The sequence below is a fragment of the Gamsiella multidivaricata genome (assembly GCF_025024155.1).
Source record: "Gamsiella multidivaricata strain RSA 2152 chromosome Unknown BC939scaffold_2, whole genome shotgun sequence".
Lineage (NCBI taxonomy): Eukaryota > Fungi > Mortierellomycota > Mortierellomycetes > Mortierellales > Mortierellaceae > Gamsiella > Gamsiella multidivaricata.
Window position 1 is genome coordinate 1,023,280 of NW_026251710.1, and position 16,293 is coordinate 1,039,572.

At 50.5% G+C, this 16,293-nt stretch overlaps 6 protein-coding genes across 6 annotated transcripts; 3 read left to right on the plus strand and 3 right to left on the minus strand.

Annotated features, from left to right (window-relative positions):
* The first annotated feature begins 410 nt into the window (after window positions 1-410).
* BC939DRAFT_524755 (adenylylsulfate kinase) lies at window positions 411-1,779 on the plus strand. The gene is made up of 6 exons (XM_051561280.1): window positions 411-612; window positions 792-983; window positions 1,084-1,203; window positions 1,308-1,392; window positions 1,484-1,575; window positions 1,663-1,779. The coding sequence occupies exons 1-6, from the start codon at window positions 538-540 to the stop codon at window positions 1,708-1,710; spliced, it is 612 nt and encodes a 203-aa protein (XP_051417649.1). The 5' UTR covers window positions 411-537; the 3' UTR covers window positions 1,711-1,779.
* A 242-nt stretch (window positions 1,780-2,021) lies between these two features.
* On the plus strand, window positions 2,022-3,530 carry BC939DRAFT_435692 (uncharacterized protein). The gene has a single exon (XM_051553530.1). It carries the CDS (start codon window positions 2,126-2,128, stop codon window positions 3,494-3,496), a length of 1,371 nt encoding a protein of 456 aa, XP_051417650.1. The 5' UTR covers window positions 2,022-2,125; the 3' UTR covers window positions 3,497-3,530.
* Window positions 3,531-3,551: 21 nt separating this feature from the next.
* BC939DRAFT_105763 (uncharacterized protein) lies at window positions 3,552-4,483 on the minus strand. Its single transcript, XM_051549880.1, has 2 exons — window positions 4,139-4,483; window positions 3,552-4,017 (listed from the first exon to the last, which is right to left on the minus strand). The coding sequence occupies exons 1-2, from the start codon at window positions 4,427-4,429 to the stop codon at window positions 3,607-3,609; spliced, it is 702 nt and encodes a 233-aa protein (XP_051417651.1). The 5' UTR covers window positions 4,430-4,483; the 3' UTR covers window positions 3,552-3,606.
* Window positions 4,484-4,804: 321 nt separating this feature from the next.
* Window positions 4,805-7,413, minus strand: BC939DRAFT_498581 (uncharacterized protein; the record flags this gene model as incomplete). Its single annotated transcript, XM_051559833.1, has 2 exons — window positions 4,805-6,358; window positions 6,544-7,413. The coding sequence occupies 2 exons, from the start codon at window positions 7,411-7,413 to the stop codon at window positions 4,805-4,807; spliced, it is 2,424 nt and encodes an 807-aa protein (XP_051417652.1).
* A 552-nt stretch (window positions 7,414-7,965) lies between these two features.
* On the plus strand, window positions 7,966-8,315 carry BC939DRAFT_435695 (uncharacterized protein). Its single transcript, XM_051553531.1, has one exon. It carries the CDS (start codon window positions 8,013-8,015, stop codon window positions 8,283-8,285), a length of 273 nt encoding a protein of 90 aa, XP_051417653.1. The 5' UTR covers window positions 7,966-8,012; the 3' UTR covers window positions 8,286-8,315.
* Window positions 8,316-13,691: 5,376 nt separating this feature from the next.
* On the minus strand, window positions 13,692-14,402 carry BC939DRAFT_514219 (uncharacterized protein; the record flags this gene model as incomplete). The annotated part of the gene is made up of 2 exons (XM_051561128.1): window positions 13,692-13,744; window positions 13,790-14,402. Coding segments are annotated over 2 exons (666 nt in total), but the record flags the coding sequence as incomplete, so codon positions are not given.
* Between the last annotated feature and the right edge of the window lie 1,891 nt (window positions 14,403-16,293).

Genomic DNA, 16,293 nt, shown 5'->3' on the forward strand with positions numbered 1-16,293 from the left:
CTCTTTTTTGGTATGACTTCCTTAAGGCCTACCAAACTTTAGGACGAGGTTTAAGTTGTACAAGTTGTTGCTAAGGCACGGATGCTTCTGCATCCCGTATGCAGGGCACAGCTGTGTTGGTCGCGCAGGATATGGTCAAGAAGACGCGACTTTGCAGCACGATGGAATATCTAGAATTCAGGGCCTCAAGATCAGAGAAAGAAGGGTGACTGTGCTGTGGGGACGGGGCACACCAGGTACGGATTCGAGCCAGCCAATCAGGGGCGAGATGGATGAGAACATAGATGGGCCGAAGTGCGCGCTCGGTCTCTGCAGTAGCAATTACGGCAAAGCACCTATAATCCTATAGCGCCATCGCATCAGATCAAGATATTGATGTTTTCTTAGTTTTCTCCGGTTTGCTTCCTTGCGCTTTTTTTTTTCTTGCATCTCATTCATCTTGCATTCCTTCTCACTGATCCTTCTTCCTCATTCATTCGACCTTAACCAGTCCGACGCCCTTTGCCTCAACTTACAGACGTACATCAATATCACACAATGGTCGCTACAAACATCACCTGGCATCACGGCGCCTTCACTCGCGATGAGCGTCAGAAGGAATTAAACCAGAAGGTCCGTCCTCTCATCGTCATGCCATAAACCGCTCCTCGCACCCACATGGCCCGCCCCAATCCTTCAATTGCTCGCCGGCATATTGTAGTTGGTGGTGTCGCTCACAAAGATCCCCTTGGCAACCTATTTGAACATCATGACTGATCTTCCTTTGTTATTCTGTTTCCTACATAACATAGGGTCTCACCATCTGGTTCACTGGCCTGTCTGCATCCGGCAAGTCAACATTGGCTTCTGCCCTGGAGCAGCATTTGGTCTCTCTCAAGATCGCAGCCTACCGTCTCGATGGCGACAACATCCGCTTTGGATTGAACAAGGATCTCGGCTTCGGACCTGATGCCCGCACAGAGAACATTCGCCGCATTGCCGAGGTACCATTTCGATCACTACCATGTGTCTCTGTGTATTATCGAACTTTTATCAATGAAGGCTGACCTTTTACAAATGGGGCCTTTATACTAACTAAAATAGGTCTCGAAGCTGTTTGCGGACTCGACTCAGATCGCCATTACAGCATTTATCAGCCCTTACATTTCGGACCGAGATGCTGCTAGGAAGTTGCACGAGGAGGCCAACATCCCCTTCATTGAGGTACCAATTGAACAGCGGCAAAGGGCAATTATGTGGAGTACCAGATCCACAACCAGTCTGGAATGATGCTACGAGTACTGACACCGGACCCACCTATCGGATAGATTTTTGCTGATGCCCCCTTGTCCATTGTCGAGGAGCGTGACCCTAAGGGCTTGTACAAGAAGGCCAAGGCTGGCGAGATCAAGGGTATGGGTTACTGTTGCTGCTGCGGACGTACGTCAATACGAGAAACGCTTTGAACTTACCATCGTAACATTCCCTGTAAATCACAACGTAGAATTCACCGGCATCTCTGCACCATATGAGGCCCCAGTCAACCCCGAGATCCACATCCACACGGACAAGGTCTCGATCGAGGAGGGTGTTCAGGTATAGTTAGCGCTTTGTAAGGTATACTTTTTTCCCTCTCCAGTCTGAGATATCGGTCACTTATCGCTCTTCTGTACTTTCTTGTAGATCATTCTCGACTACCTCCGCGCAAAGGAGTTCATCCCCCAGCTGTAGAAAATACACTCCTCTTATTAGAATAAAAACTCTCCGCTGCACTTTTAGGTTTTGCCACCATTTTGCCACTAAAAAAGACGAGGGGGGCATTTCCTTTTTTGTCCCCGCATTGTGCTGGGCCGTGTGTTCTGCACGGGAAAAGAAAAAGACGCATGAATGCAGTGAAGATGCAGCACCCGCAACAGCTGGACACCCTCCCACTCGTCCGTCGAGTTCAGTTGCCCCTGACCCTGCCTCGCTCGCCGACTCTTTCTTCCTACCAGCAGCTCTCACGCTCGCCTCGACCGGGCCGCTCTTTTTCTTCCTTTTTTTTTTTTTTGTTCATTCCTCTTTCTCTTTTCCTCATCACTTTTTCTTTTTCCACCTCCTCACGCCCTCTCCTTCCTATTGTCCATACCCACAACACTTAAGCAACATGAAGCCCCAAATCGGCCAATCCAAGCTATCTATCCTAAAGCATGCCCCTACCGTCCACCGCAAACGCCGTCCTATCGAACTCCGCCAGAAGCACAGCACCCTCACCCGCTCAGCAGAAACACCTTCCTCTTCCTCTGCAGGGCATGCCGATACTCCTGGGATCCTCCGCCGCACCGGTCCTGGCCATCCGCCGTCCTTACTCCGTCGACAAACGACCCGCCAAAGGTCCTTTATGGACCTTGACCTGCCCTCGCTTCGTGCGCTGCGTCGTGAGCCCTCGATGATGGAACTAGATCCTCCCTCGACCCTGTTCGCCCCCACACCAAGCCCATCTCATTTCACGCCAGGACCCTGGGCATTTTTCCAAGCAGCCGAGGCTCAGCGCGAACAGCGGCGTGCCCAGATGGAGTTCTTGACGAGACTGCAGGAATTGAGAGTGAGGGATGAGCAGACATTTGTGCAGTTGATGGCTGGATTCGCGAGAGAGTGTCCGGTGCAGTTTGGACAGCTGACAGGCTTTATGAAGCGGATGGAGATAGAGATGGAAATGTCTCAACAACAACCGCAGCAGCATTCGTTCTTCCAACCGCACCAGCAGCAGCACCAACAACAGAGGCAACAGGTCAATGATGTGTGGGCAAGGATGGTGAACAGTCGCGAGTATAATGGTACAAAGGTGGGTCTATTGGCCTTGGCCCAGGCATATGGAGGGCAGATCCAGAGTCACTCGGGTCATCCTCATGAGCATTTTCAGCAGCAACAACAGCACCAAAATGCTGGCCGTGGTGGCCGTGGTGGCGGTCGGGGTGGCCGTGGTCGTGGCAACAACCACGGCGGCAGAGGAACAGGCCGCGATAGCGGTGCTGGTGCCATGAATGGCCAACAAGCACGTCTACCCAATGTACCCTCCTTGAGGCGAGGCAAGACCTTCCAGCAGCAGCAGCAAGCCCTCCAACAGCTCACCGCGTATCAAAGACATCTCTACCAGCAAGTGCAGCAGCTGCATCAACAGAAGCAAGGATGGCAAGGGTCCGGTTTGAACTCCAATGTGACGATCCCAATGGCCCATGAGTTGATGCAGTATGCAGCCATGCTTGCAGGAGACGGAAATACAAATGCGATCCCCCCGCTGTTGACAAGTATGCCTTCACCAACGTCCTCAATTGCCTCGAGTCCGGCGTCCCCGATTTCACCACTGGGGCTCGGTAGTCTGATGGCCCAGCGGCAGCAGCAGCAGCAACAGCAGCAGGTGTATCTTCAGCAGCAACAGCAACAAGATCCTTTACAGCTAGCAGCGATGAATATGCAGCTGAACATGGGATCTTCGCGGCGGTCCCGCTACAAGCCTCCACCAGTTCGAACACATTAATTCTTTTTGTTGCCAGACAGAAACACATGCTATACGATTTCTTTCTTTTGTAAGTAGTCGTTTTATTGAAGAAAAAACGCGTATTGGTCGCAGTCCTTCTTTGTTCTACTCTACGCGAAGGAGTTGGACTGACTCGATCTGGAATCCACTCTTCGAAGTACTATTTTTGAATATACAACCGTAATAAAACCAGATATCAGCTTTAACGTCTTGAGCCTATGACAAACGAAACATAGATACGTTGTTATTACTCGCCTGGAATGGTTCTGAATCTGGACCAACACGCCTCCAACATTGCCTCCTTCGATGTCAAGTTCGCCGGGCAGGGTTAGTGTGAAGAATCCCTGGACATTGGGGTTATATCCAGGCGTTTCTTGGAGAGCCACAGCCTCTTGAAGATTCTTGGGTCGTCCCGGTACACTGCCGGGTCGGTCCGTATGCTGCATTAGCTCTTGTACGTTCGTGGGCTTGAATGAAATATCGGGGGTGCGGTTCTTGGACAGAGCATCTGACAGCGGGTCCTATTTGAAGAATGGCCCCACCAAAAAAAAAAAAAAAAAAAAAAAAAAAGAACAAAACTGTCAGTGCTTGAGTTCGCTTTCCATCCTCAAAGGGATCGGTTAATTTAAATAATCAACCTACCTCGTTCTTATTGAACACAATGGCACGGAATTCAGTGCCAGCAACGACCGCCTCCGATGCGGATCCGTTCAGGTTGATTCTCCAGTGGACACTGTACCGTCCAGTCTCGGAGGGCGCATTGGCGTCTCGAAACATGGCCGCGACGTCCAGCCAGGAGACCGAGACGAGGTTTGCAACCTTGATGTCGCTCCCAGGGCTCAATGGGTGGTGGATAAGCTGCCAAGAGATCTGCTCAATGTCCTCCGTCGCCGGTTTGGGCTTACGATCATCGTGCATATGCGCGATGTTCATATCTGTCGCGTAGATTGTCAAATCTGGATGCAATATCCATAGAATAGGTTAAAGTGCTGCCCTAATACATTCTGGGCATTAAGCAACCATTCCCTTGGGCTTACTTTTAGAGGCTGTCATGGTGAAGTGGGAGTGTGAGGGATGGAATGAAGTGAATGAGGCGATGAATTGGGAAGGGATGCAAGAAGAGGAGGAAAAGACACGGAAGTACCTTCCACACAGAGTTGCGCCCCTGAACTCATTCTGCAGCTCAAATCAAAACTACAGCATCATTACACTTTCGATGCTATTCGGATTATGCCAGGGGTTTCTTATCTTTAGCATTGAAAGACGACTATGTGGTCTATGGCAGAAACAGCCCTCCTCCGCCTCCCCCTAGAGCTCCTCGTCCTCGTCATCTGCTTCCTCTTCCTCCTCTTCAGCGGGGCTGGCACTGCCCGCGCCACTTCCCTCACTTTCCCTGTTCAGCGATCGCGCCAGTGTGCCTGGGCTTGGTAGTCTTCCTGGATTGTCAGTGCCCTGTGCATCTTCTTCAAACGCTTGGTCCACCTCCATGTCCGACCCGTCCAGCACGACAGCGCCAGGATCAGTTCGATGGCTATGGTAGTAGTGAGGAGCACGATGGTGAGGGTGTTGGAGGACAGGAAACCTGGTTGGTGATGAAGGACCTGGAAAGGAAGAGCTCGACCGTCCTGAGTCCTCAAGAAATACCAGTGGCCCTTGCGTCGATTCCTCGAGTACACCCTCCATATCCGCAGGCCCATCCGCCTCTACCCCTTCTTCTCCCTCGGTCGCAACTGCTACCTCTGCCGCCGCTGCTGTTGCTAGGGTCTCCAGCGGTTGATCCCCTGTGGCCTGCGTAATCATTCCTGCATCTGTTGCCAACATGCCACTGCTCATCTGCGCCAGTATCGTTGCTGCCGTAAGCGAATGCAACATAAGGGAAGACTCCTGCTCGTGATCTGGTCCGTCCAAGGCAATAGCATCCGCGGCCAGAGTTGCCCTTCCATAGCTCGCCCGCAGGCTTGCCAGACTGGCCTCCGAAGGAAGCATGACGGGATTCTCCTGCATATAGCTCCTGAGGTCTCGAACACCCTTTCCTGAAAACACACAAAAGACCTCACGCTGGTGAGCTGTAAACTCTGGCGGCGGTGCGCGACAAAACCTTTGATAATTGGGCGAAATAAATGCGTGCACACCCGTAACAGATAAGTGCGTCAGTTTAGAGCATTGGGTAACGAGGGCCGCCACTGCACTCTCGGACAGATGGATGCAGTACGACAGGTGCACTCGCTCCAGGGACTGTGCCAGGACCTGCGAGAGCAACATGGCGTAGATGCCATGATCCGTGATGTTCGAGCACTTGACCAATCCGATCCTGCGCAACTTTGGCAACTGTGCCAACGCAAACAGAGAGGCGTCCGTGAGCTTGGTACAACAGGCGAGATCCAGATATCGTATCCTCGTACAATGCTGTGCTAATGTAGCCACAAGCCTGTCTGTGATCTTGACACAATGGCCTAGATGCAGATAATGCAGATGTTTGCCCAGGGTCTTGATCACACTGGCACCGGTGTCCGTGATCTTGTCGCACTTTGTGAGGGCCAAACTCCGTAGACGCGGTGCAGCTGGGATGATCCTGATGAGCGTTTCGTCCGTGATGAGCGAACATGATGTGAGGTTGAGAATACGAAGCTGCTCAAATCGATGGGTTGAGGGGTGGATCGACGCGAAGGCCTGGTCGGAGATGTGGGCAAGGAGCGTCATGTTGATGTCACGAATCTGGGGGAGATTCTCAAAGATAGAGTGGACGGCGTCGCTTGACACCAGGTTGCAGCTGGTCATATCAATTTCAATCAACTGCGGACAATTCCCTGTCAAGGTTAAGATAGACCGGTCGGTCAACAACCCACATTGACTCAGCTTTATCTATTTTCGTAAAGATGTGCAAAAATGAGATGGAATAAAAAGAAAAACTAGTATTAGCCAAAGACAAGGGGCAGGACCGAGAGCAGTATGGGCAGATCTTGATCTGTCACAAGTAGGATCCATCATGGGGGGGGGGGCCAAAGAGAATGTGCAACTCATAGAAACAATATTCATTGAGGTCTTACCCGCTTGAGCTGAGGACAGCTCGTTGCTATCCTGACCACAGAGTCGTCCGTGATAGACGAGCACGAACCCAGGTAAAGGGTGTGCAGCCGAGGACACCCTCCCGCAACACTCTCCAACAGTGCATCAGTTATGGCAGGGATCTCGGATAGATCGAGTGAACATAATCCTGCGCAATTGGACAGGATCCGCCTCAGGCCGGCGTCCGTAATGTTGATACTTCCTGCAAGCAAGAGTCGCTCTAGGCGCGAGCACAATGCAAAGTGTCCCAGAATCAAATCAGTCAAGTCCGGAGCCAAGAACGAAAGATTGAGTCGGCGAATGTAATCGGCATATGGGAAGACAGTGTTGGGTCCAGCCATGGCCTGCACCATCCTTTCTGCAGTCGCAAAGGTCGAAAGAGAAGGTTTTGACCAGAGCAGATCCATTCCGCAATTGCACCACATCTTGCAGACCAGAATTGCAGAGCGGAGGTCGTGTGCTGATACCAGGAATTTGAAGATGTGCACAATGAGTTCTGGCGGTAGATTAGCGTATGAAAAGTTGCGCTTGTGGTCCTGAGTTAAGGGAGGAATGCAGTTGTCGGTAGTGTTGGGCATAGCAGTAGTTGTAGCAGCTGCGACGATGGCAGCAGTAAAGGTTGTGTTGTGAGTGGATATGGACAATGAAGCCTCATCACGCGGACTAATTGAACACGCGTCCGTGATATGTCCATCCTTGCTCATGACCATGACCTTGTCCGAGTCCCTTACACCTGTGCCTAAGAGGAGGGATGAACATGAGGACGACGCCGAGGCCCATAATACATCTGAAAAGTTTGCTATGGATAGGTCTTTGTAGGGCCCTGTGCAAGCTGTATCGGCCCTGGCCATTGTGGGTTCGGACGAATCGAGAGAACGGTCCATTGTGAACAAGGGCGGAGTAAAACAAGGCGGGAAGTACCAATTTCTAATATGGCAGAAAAAAAAACGAGCAATTGTCGCTTGCGTTGCAAAGGAGGCGTGAGGATGGGATTTGGAGGCGCTATGGTGTCGTCTGTTTGCCTTTGTGGAGAGAGGGATTTGGCGAAAGGCACAGCAAGCAAAGGTCTTCCTTGTAGGAAAATAGAGGTGTGAGATTGTGGGGTACCAAAGGTGTGAGGTGTGTGGACTAACAATGAAAAGCAGAGGCCACCAAGAAGTGCGCAACAAAAAAAAAATCAAGAAAAGCAAAGTAAGGGCGAATGCGCAAAAAGCGGGGTTGAATCTGAATGGAGTTGAATGACGGAAAGAAGGAGAGGTGGAGAATGAGGAAGAGGAGAAGAGAAAGGTGAGGTGTGCGTTCCACCATTGTCCTTTGAACTTTGAAAAGGAGGTAGGGCAAGTAACCAAAAGAAAAAAAAGTTAGGGGGCAGCCAGCAAGTAACCCTTACTCCCCAAAAAAAAGTGTTTAAGGCTTTCCTAGACAGTAGCTGACACTTCCCCCGTGGCGAATGCGAATCAGATCCATCCATCCATTCCATGTCATCACCATCGCCATCGCCATTTCCTTCGCCAGCAGCGTCTTCTTCCCATTTATTTGTATGGCCTCTTCGTTTTTTTCAGGAACGCGACTTTCATTGGTCGGTCTATTGCTTGCCACCAACTCTTTGCTTTCAGTTCCTCGCCTGACCGCTAATGTTTTTACACTACCTGTTTTCGTTCGCCTCCCTCAATCTACTCCAAACACAGATTGCAGGTCAAATACCGCAAACGATCTCTATTGATCATCACGGCTTTTGTGCTCTATTTTTGTGGAGAAATCGGAATAAATAAAGTGCCATGCACAGTAAGAGTGCAAGCTTCTGCATGTATCTGCACTGCATGCATATATCCTTTTGAAAATCCATGTTAAATAACTAACAGGAGTCGTCTCAAGAGGCGGAATATCATCAAACAATTAGACAATGGATAAGTCTTTGTCGCCCCTGGATTTCTTTTTTTGTTAAACCAGATGCGTCCCCTCCGCGCACTGGCCAATTTTCCTTTTTTTCCGCTCCGTGGCTTCCTTCCCAACAAAAGCATGGCAAAATTCACTGCTTGAAATACAGCATACAGCGTACAGCCTAGCACACAGCTGTGCCTCTTTGCACCTTGCCTTTGCAAGCCTACGGATCACCAGCGCTAAGAATAAAACTGATCTTCCGCAGCATATTCTAGGTCATGTGCTATATAGGCCATACCAGACTAGTTCCCTTCACTCCCTCCGAAAAAATAAGATGCATTCAGTGCAAAATAAACCTTAGGTTCGGTGAGAGATTGGTGGGTTAAAGATCCCGAAAGATAGGGAGGGTACGAAGACAAGATAGCAGATGAATAAACGGTTTTAACACTAAACGTGAAGGGTCTTTAATAGAAAAAGACAATTAATTGGTCGAATAAATCTACCATATCAAGTGAGTATCTATCCCATGCCAGGAGGAGCCAGGAGGGACCTAGGCATCAAGTTTATTTCAAGTATATAGATCATGTTTTTGTATCTACAGCAGGATTATGTCGAGAAAGTTCGTCGTGTATGATGATCGACACGGTAGTGGAAGTACAACGTGTGGCAGAACAATATATGGAATTAAGGCGATCGTCATCGGCGAAAGATAACAAGGGAGGAAGGCGCAGTGAGAACAAACGGGATATAGAAAGGGTAGGTCCAACGTGGGCGAAGCATTTAGAAACGGTGAACGATGGTAAATAGGACTAAGGCATAGAAAATAGAAAGCGGCAGAGAAGGAGATGGACTATTTTAAACGCGAACCCTCAAAGACATTAGATCTATTGAAGGAAACCTGTAGGTGGGTCAGAAAACGACGGAGATGGATGAAAGCAAGAACCTAGGCACATTTTTTTTAACATAAATCCACATGAGCACGAGACGCATGGTCTGCAAGCAATTTTTTTTTTCTCGAGTCGATTGACCCTACTACAGTATCTGTCTACCCAAATCAAGTAAAAAAGTGACTGGTTAGAATTCGGGTGTTCATGCATGTTATTTTTTGTATGTTGAACTTACAAACTTTGAAAGAGGGTTCCGACCCCCTATGATTATGTTGATGGCATGAACTTGGTAAGCTGGTACTGGTTCTGGATTTACGACAGACACACGGTGGCAATGTTCTCAGAGCCGACAATATCGCGATCAAAGTACATTTGGCAGCTTCGGCAGTACTTTGACCGCCTCTTGTCGGACTCCAAGAACGCCATACACTGGTCACGAGGGCACCGAGCACTGGTGTAGTACTCGTGCACCCCGACCACAGTGTGTCCCATAGCCTTTGCCTATCAGCAGCGTCAAGGAACAAACAAAAAGGTGAGAAAAAGTTGCAGTGCGGATGAGAGATGGTATGCCACCCTTTTTTTTTTTTTTCCTTCTTCTTACCTTGCCGACAAATTTCTTCTCGAGTGCGCTATGCTTGCTTGGCAGGCCAGTTTGCGAATCAAAAGAGCCCAATTCTATTGCAAACACCACTTTTACACCATCCTTCGAGCTCAGCGGCTGACCAACAAAGTCCTTGCTGACGGCGAGGTGAAGCAAGGCCGCAACTGCGTAGTCATACGTTGCCTGTTGAGCCTTTTGAAGATCCCAGCGCTTCCTTAGCATCCACTGACTGTTGTAAAAGTTAAAAAGGCGGATTCTCGTGGCGGTCGCGGCGGTGCCGTCCGTGCTAGGCGCCTCAAGGTACGCCAGATATTCCTCGATCTTCTCCACGGTAAATGAGGGCAGTCTTGCCTCAAGAACATCAATGCGTGTCGCGGCCTTCTGCTTTTCTAGGAGACGCTTGAAGAGCATGTAAGGCCTGTAGAAGAATGCCCTGCGGATTTGTAAAGACTCTCTTTTCGTAGGTAAGGCGGGGTCGATTCTTGTCGCTGTCATTGTGTAAACCTCACCCGGGTCAATGCCGATGACCACAGTATCGCCTGGTGGACAAGTGCCAGGAGAGTTGAAGCGCACCTCCACGTTTTCTAGGATCTTTGAACTTCGCTTCCAGTTGATGGCGTTGCGTGTGACATCGATCGTATCTGCGCCTGACGTTGGACCAGATGGAGCTCCTGAGCTGGATGAGGACGAAGCAGTCGCAGTAGGGTCTGTGGGTGGCAGTTGGTGTATCGACAGCCTCTGCCGCTTTGAACTTTCTGGCGTCGAAGACGGGAGCGTGATGTGTTTCTTCTTGACGGGTCCCGCCTTAGCTGCGACCGGATCTGTACCAGATTCGTCCCCTCCACTTTCAAGAAACGCGTCGTCGAGGTCATAGTCACCGTCAACATCGTGGAACAGGGTCACATCCTCGTCGTCGTCGTGTTCTCTTTCATCGTCGTCATCGCCCCTGATGCTTTGGCGGGGCGCTCGGCGTCGTGTTGTCGTTGTGTCATGCGCAAGAAGATGCAACACCAGTCCGTTCGTGCAGATGATGCCCCGAAGCTTGAACCTTGTGTGGTGCTGTCTGTCACTCTGAAGCGAAACCTTCCTGTAATACCCGTCAAAGCGCGTCGCCGAGTCCAGTCTGTATAGCAGCTTCTCGATGAGGATCCCTTTCTTGCCGACGACCTTGGCTTCCGCAGCGTTGGATGTTGTATCGCTCAGCATTCGGACTATAATTGGCCGTGTCGTATTGCTTGTATAGAATAAATGGACAAGGTCCGCCTCTAACAAGAACACGAAGCCAGCTGCAAACTTTGCCTTGACAAAGTCTGCAAACATGCGCTTCTCGGTATTCTTTTCGAAGAAGTAGTCAATCGAATTAACAGTTTCGGGGCGCTCTTCATTCTCGGAAAACTATTAAAGAAATTTGAAGAGCTAATGGTCAACACTAGTGCTCCGAAAAGCAAGGAACACAACGGATACATCTTGCACACTCTTTAATATACCTTTGCGCCATAGTAATGGACTCGGACTGCATTGTAGACTGCCGCAACAGCAAGCTTCGAGACCGTCGAAGGGAACATCTCTGGTTCTCGTTGGCGAAAGGGGACAAAGCCGGTGAGCGTCGTGTACGCATCAAAGACACGTCGGGCATGGGCGGCTGTTGGTTGTGGTTATGGTTGTGGTTGTGCCTGTGCTTGCGGTTGCGGGACGCCAGGGACCAACGGCGTATTTCGAACGCTCATCCTGCGCGCAGGGGCAACCGATACTCGAACAGCCTGAGAACATCGTCCTTCTTGACCACTGCACAAGAGTGTGTTGAGTGCAAAGTAGAAGGCCTTGCTGTCGATAATGTCTAAAATATCCTCCTTCCGCTGTGTCACATCTGTCACTGTGTCCTTGGAACGAACAAGCCGCGCGATATCCAGTGCAATAGCCTCGTACATATGCATCTGGATCGCGTTAAGGATCGCAACCGTTGAACGTAGCCTGTCTGAAAGGAACCTGCTTTCTGCAACCGAGATCTGATCCATTCGCTTTATGTTGGCCTGGATACTCCCCACAGTGAGTGCCTTGGTTATATGCAGCTTGCGGAGGCGGCGGTCCGCTGCAGTTGCAGAAGTGGGTCGTGGATTCGATGGGTCGGCAGAGCCCACCCCTTTCCGTTTTCTCGGCAGTGCCCCCTTCTTCCTCTTTTTCTTGTTCTTCTTCTTCACGACCGCCTTCCGAGTCTTGACGGGAGGTTTTGCTTTTGGCTGTGGGCGATCGTGAGGTACGGCAGTCGAGAAGTGTGACGCGGTCGAGGGAGGAAGGTGTGGATATCAAGAGTCGAGTCAACCACGGATCAAGATCAGGAGTAAGTTGACAAGACTTACGAGTCGTGGGGGGCTCGAATGTTCGAAAGGCAGGGTAGGCAGGTAAGTGTATTGAAGAAGAATGTTTATTTGTGTGGTCGAGACTCCGGAACTAATCTTGGAGGGGAACACACTCCAGCTTATATAGAAAAATAAAGATAAAAAAGGATGCGTCTAGATCTCTTCAGGCATGTAGAGTATCTAGCGCGTTATAAAGTATGGAGTACCCGCGTGAGCACTTGGTCATCCATTGTAAAGGATCTAGGCTTCTAGGAAAATGGTTATTAGCCTTGACGAGCGCGTAGGAGACGCGTTGTTGAGAATAACCTTTTTTAAAAAAGAAAAGTAAAACGAAATTGGCGAATCGGACTCGCCGTAAATTTTTTTTTTTTTTTTTTATTGACGCCAGATCCCCCCAGGCGTGCAGGCGTGCCACAGGCTGCATTGTCCAAGCCTCGGCTTGGACTGTCAGCCGGCCGATAGTTACCTAAAGATAGCTATCAAGAGGCCCCCACTAAACTAATGTAAAATGAGGAACCAAATACCTATGGTGCACATTCTGAGTCGTATGGTTTCTAATACTTGAGCCGGGGCCCAAAACCGCTACGCAACCTGTCGGGTCCGATGGGTCCTCTCCTAGTCAAGATCACGGGCCAATATGAATTTTATCCTCCTTCCTCTCTCCATCTCGTTCAACACCACCTTTCCCTGGAGATGGTCCACCAAGCGGCTGTCTGCTCTCCTCCTCGCCGCTGTCGTAACCTCCTCTTGGGGCTGTTGTCTCACAAAGCCCTGGGTCTCACCTCCTACCTGGACCCCGGCTTTCTTCATCCTCGTGCATATGCCCTCGGACTTTTCCCATGCCACTGTGGCACTACATCGCTCCTTCCATAACTCCTCTCGGCCAAAAGCCTCAACTCGTTCTACAAAACGTCCAACCAGGTAGGCCGCGATACTCTTCGACGTCTTCAAGAGTAGCGCCCAATCCGTTGTCAGGAACTTTGGTATGAGCCCGTGATATATGTCTGTCGTTGTCCATAGCCTGGTAGGCGGTGCTGCCTGCTGTACGTTTTCTTGACTGCTCACTCCTTCTCCTTCTTCCTCGTGGACATTCTCTCTGTCCTCGCCACCATTGTCCCTGTCTCGCCGCTCCTCCAGCAGCCTTATCCAGTCATCATCCCGCGTATCCACCATCGTTTCCACTCCCCGGATATCACGCAGACTCCACCAAAGGGTGTCTAACTCGCACGGGGATCGGACTCGCCGTAAATAGAGTGAGCAACCGTGCCAAGGTTTGGTCACGGGAGCAGCCACACTTTTACAAGAAGTCAATCGATTGTCGTGGTAGGGTCGATTTCTTGTCTGAAAAGATCGGCCGGAACTGGCTCCGCTTTGAGTTCCTCGCAACGTAGAAGGGAACCGCACTAGTAAATATACGCATACATCGCCATGCAAAAGGTGTTAGAGAACTTGATATCTGTACAACGCGTGCGTGAATGAAGTGGTGTCGCACTTAAATTACCTTCTATTCTACTCGCATGCTGATATGCAGCGACGGCAAATCGCTGCAGCTTGAGGTGCTGGAACTGCGGTTCTGCACTGTTGAAATCAAAGCCGAGCATGTCTTCATCGGCGGCCTCATCTCCTGGCTGCAGTTGGAGCACTTTCTCCTCGAGATCCAAAAAGATGTCTTCCGATGGCTTGAATCGGCCCTGGTCGATAACCTCGTGGGTTTTGATGGCTGCCATGAATCTGTAAGCATCGAGCATATGGCTAATATCGGGCGACTGGGGTAGAGCGCGGATGATCTCCAAGTTGCGAACTATTCCAAGGCCGGGAATGTTCTCGGTATAGTCGTTCTTGGACACGATGCCCAGTAACGTCACATAGTCTGCGCTGGGGACGTGAAGTGCATTGGTAACACTCTCCTTGGTATACAATGCATAGGCCAGGCCGTGGAAGATCGGCCGCAAAACCTTGGTGACCGACGGATATATCAACAGATCGGAATCTGCTGACACCACGAAGCTACCGTGTAATAGCAACAAAAGGAAGGAAGGAACAAGTGCAGGAACAAGAGGACACGAGGTAGGAACACGAGAGGCAGGGGACAAGAGACAAGGGCTAGAACGGATGATTTTTATTATACAGAGAGATAGAGGTATTTATACTAATATACAGGGGGCGCAGTGGTGGAGGCGCTGTCAGGAACAGACTTGGAAGAGTGGTATATGTGTTATGGAGGAGACAGACAGTGGACAAGGTAAGGAAGAAATGTATTGCAGACTGAGGTTATATGCTATGGATTCTATGGCTCTATTTATGTGTTTCTAGGATTCTTGGTCAGGGTACTCGGATGGCTACTACGGGACGCGAGGTATATTTGCTAGGAATAGCACAAAGGTATGGATCTGGTGCAATGGTTCTAGACGGGCCGGACAATGGTTCTAGGCGGGCCGGATAATGGCAATATCAATAAAGATACTTCGTTGAACATATGTTGATCGAGCATACGGTGGCAGAGGTACGCGTGCAAGCGCGTGAGCGCGTAGAAGCAGTCACAAATCAATATGAGCAATTGTGTGCGCAGCTCAACTGTCACTCTGCACCACACGCTATGGTGCTATCCGTGACAATCCCCTCTCTTAGGAGCGACTTCCAGGAGCGACAGGAACTGGACCGGGCTTTGCTGGATACTGGCGATGGAACTCAGCAATGAGCTCTGGGCAGTGTGAGACATTTGCAGCGGGTTCCCAAGATCTCTCATCTGGAGGAAAGTCTTTCCAATCGACCAGGTACTGTAACTTGCGGTTGCGCAGTCGTGAATCCAAGATGACTTCGACCTCATACTCGATCTGACCTTCGACTTCGACAGGTGGGGCAGGCGGTGCGCTACGGTTCGGAATCTCATTAGCCTGATGAGGCTCTAGGAGAGACACATGGAACACAGGATGTATTCGTGCCATGGAGGCAGGGAGCCGGAGTCGGAAAGCACGAGTCCCTACGTGTTCGAGGATCTCGTATGGCCCCAGCTTGCGGTAGTCAAGCTTGTCGGAAGGGCGCGTGGTCTTGATGTGTCGCCTCAAGAGCCAGACTTTATCACCAGGTGCAAAGTCGGGGGGCGCTTGGACATGCTGATTGAAGTAGCGAGCCTGGGCTTCTTGCGCAGCGCCGATATGGAACTTCAAGTCATCCTGCAGTCCCTTCAACAGCATGATTCGGGCAGAGGCGGCAGGTGAGTGGCGGGACACGCGTGGGATGTGGATGCTGAACCGAGGGTGGTATCCATACAAGGCCATGAACGGAGTCTGGTTCGTCGAGGAGTGAACGGTATTGTTGTACGTGAACTCGGCTAAGGGCAGGAGTCTGGACCAGTCGTCTTGCTGATAGTTCAAGAAGCAACGAAGGTATTGCTCAAGCGTTGCATTGGTTCGTTCGGTTTGGCCATCAGTCTGTGGATGAAAAGCCGTTGACAAATTCTGTTTGACCTTTAGGGCTTCCATAAGCGAACGAGTAAACTGGGCGGTGAATGTGGTGCCACGGTCGGAGACAATATCGTCGGGGAGACCGTGGGCACGGACGACTGTGTCTAGGAACAGGCTCACTGTGCCGGCAGCATCGACCTCGTCATGCGTAGCAACGAAGTGGGCCATCTTGGTTAACCTGTCCACGAAGACTATGATGGACGTGAATCCATGGGACGCAGGCAACTGCGTGATGAAGTCCATGGAGATTGAGGACCAAGGGCTCTCTGGTATAGGTAAGGACTGAAGGAGGCCATAAGGCTTGTGATGGACAGACTTGTTCCTCTGGCACGTATCGCAGGTACTGACAAAACGTTTCACATATTGGCGAAGGCCTGGCCAGTGATAGGTTCGATTCACGAGCTCGAATGTCTTCAGGAGGCCAAAGTGGCCTGCGGTGGGGTCGTCATGGCAATGGACCAGGATATCTCGGTGAATGTCATCGGCGTCGGGGACATAAATTAGGCCTTTGTAAAACAGGAGGCTATCCTCAATGGCGTAG

Excerpts from the sequence above, each read along its gene's own strand:
- BC939DRAFT_435695 (XM_051553531.1), top strand. The coding sequence starts at position 8,013 with ATGCGAATCAGATCCATCCATCCATTCCATGTCATCACCATCGCCATC.
- BC939DRAFT_524755 (XM_051561280.1), top strand. The coding sequence starts at position 538 with ATGGTCGCTACAAACATCACCTGGCATCACGGCGCCTTCACTCGCGAT. Across the intron at positions 1,204-1,307 it reads CCAACATCCCCTTCATTGAG|ATTTTTGCTGATGCCCCCTT; the intron begins GTACCAATTGAA and ends CCTATCGGATAG. Across the intron at positions 1,393-1,483 it reads CAAGGCTGGCGAGATCAAGG|AATTCACCGGCATCTCTGCA; the intron begins GTATGGGTTACT and ends ATCACAACGTAG.
- BC939DRAFT_435692 (XM_051553530.1), top strand. The coding sequence starts at position 2,126 with ATGAAGCCCCAAATCGGCCAATCCAAGCTATCTATCCTAAAGCATGCC.
- BC939DRAFT_105763 (XM_051549880.1), bottom strand. The coding sequence starts at position 4,429 with ATGAACATCGCGCATATGCACGATGATCGTAAGCCCAAACCGGCGACG. Across the intron at positions 4,018-4,138 it reads TTGTGTTCAATAAGAACGAG|GACCCGCTGTCAGATGCTCT; the intron begins GTAGGTTGATTA and ends TTCTTCAAATAG.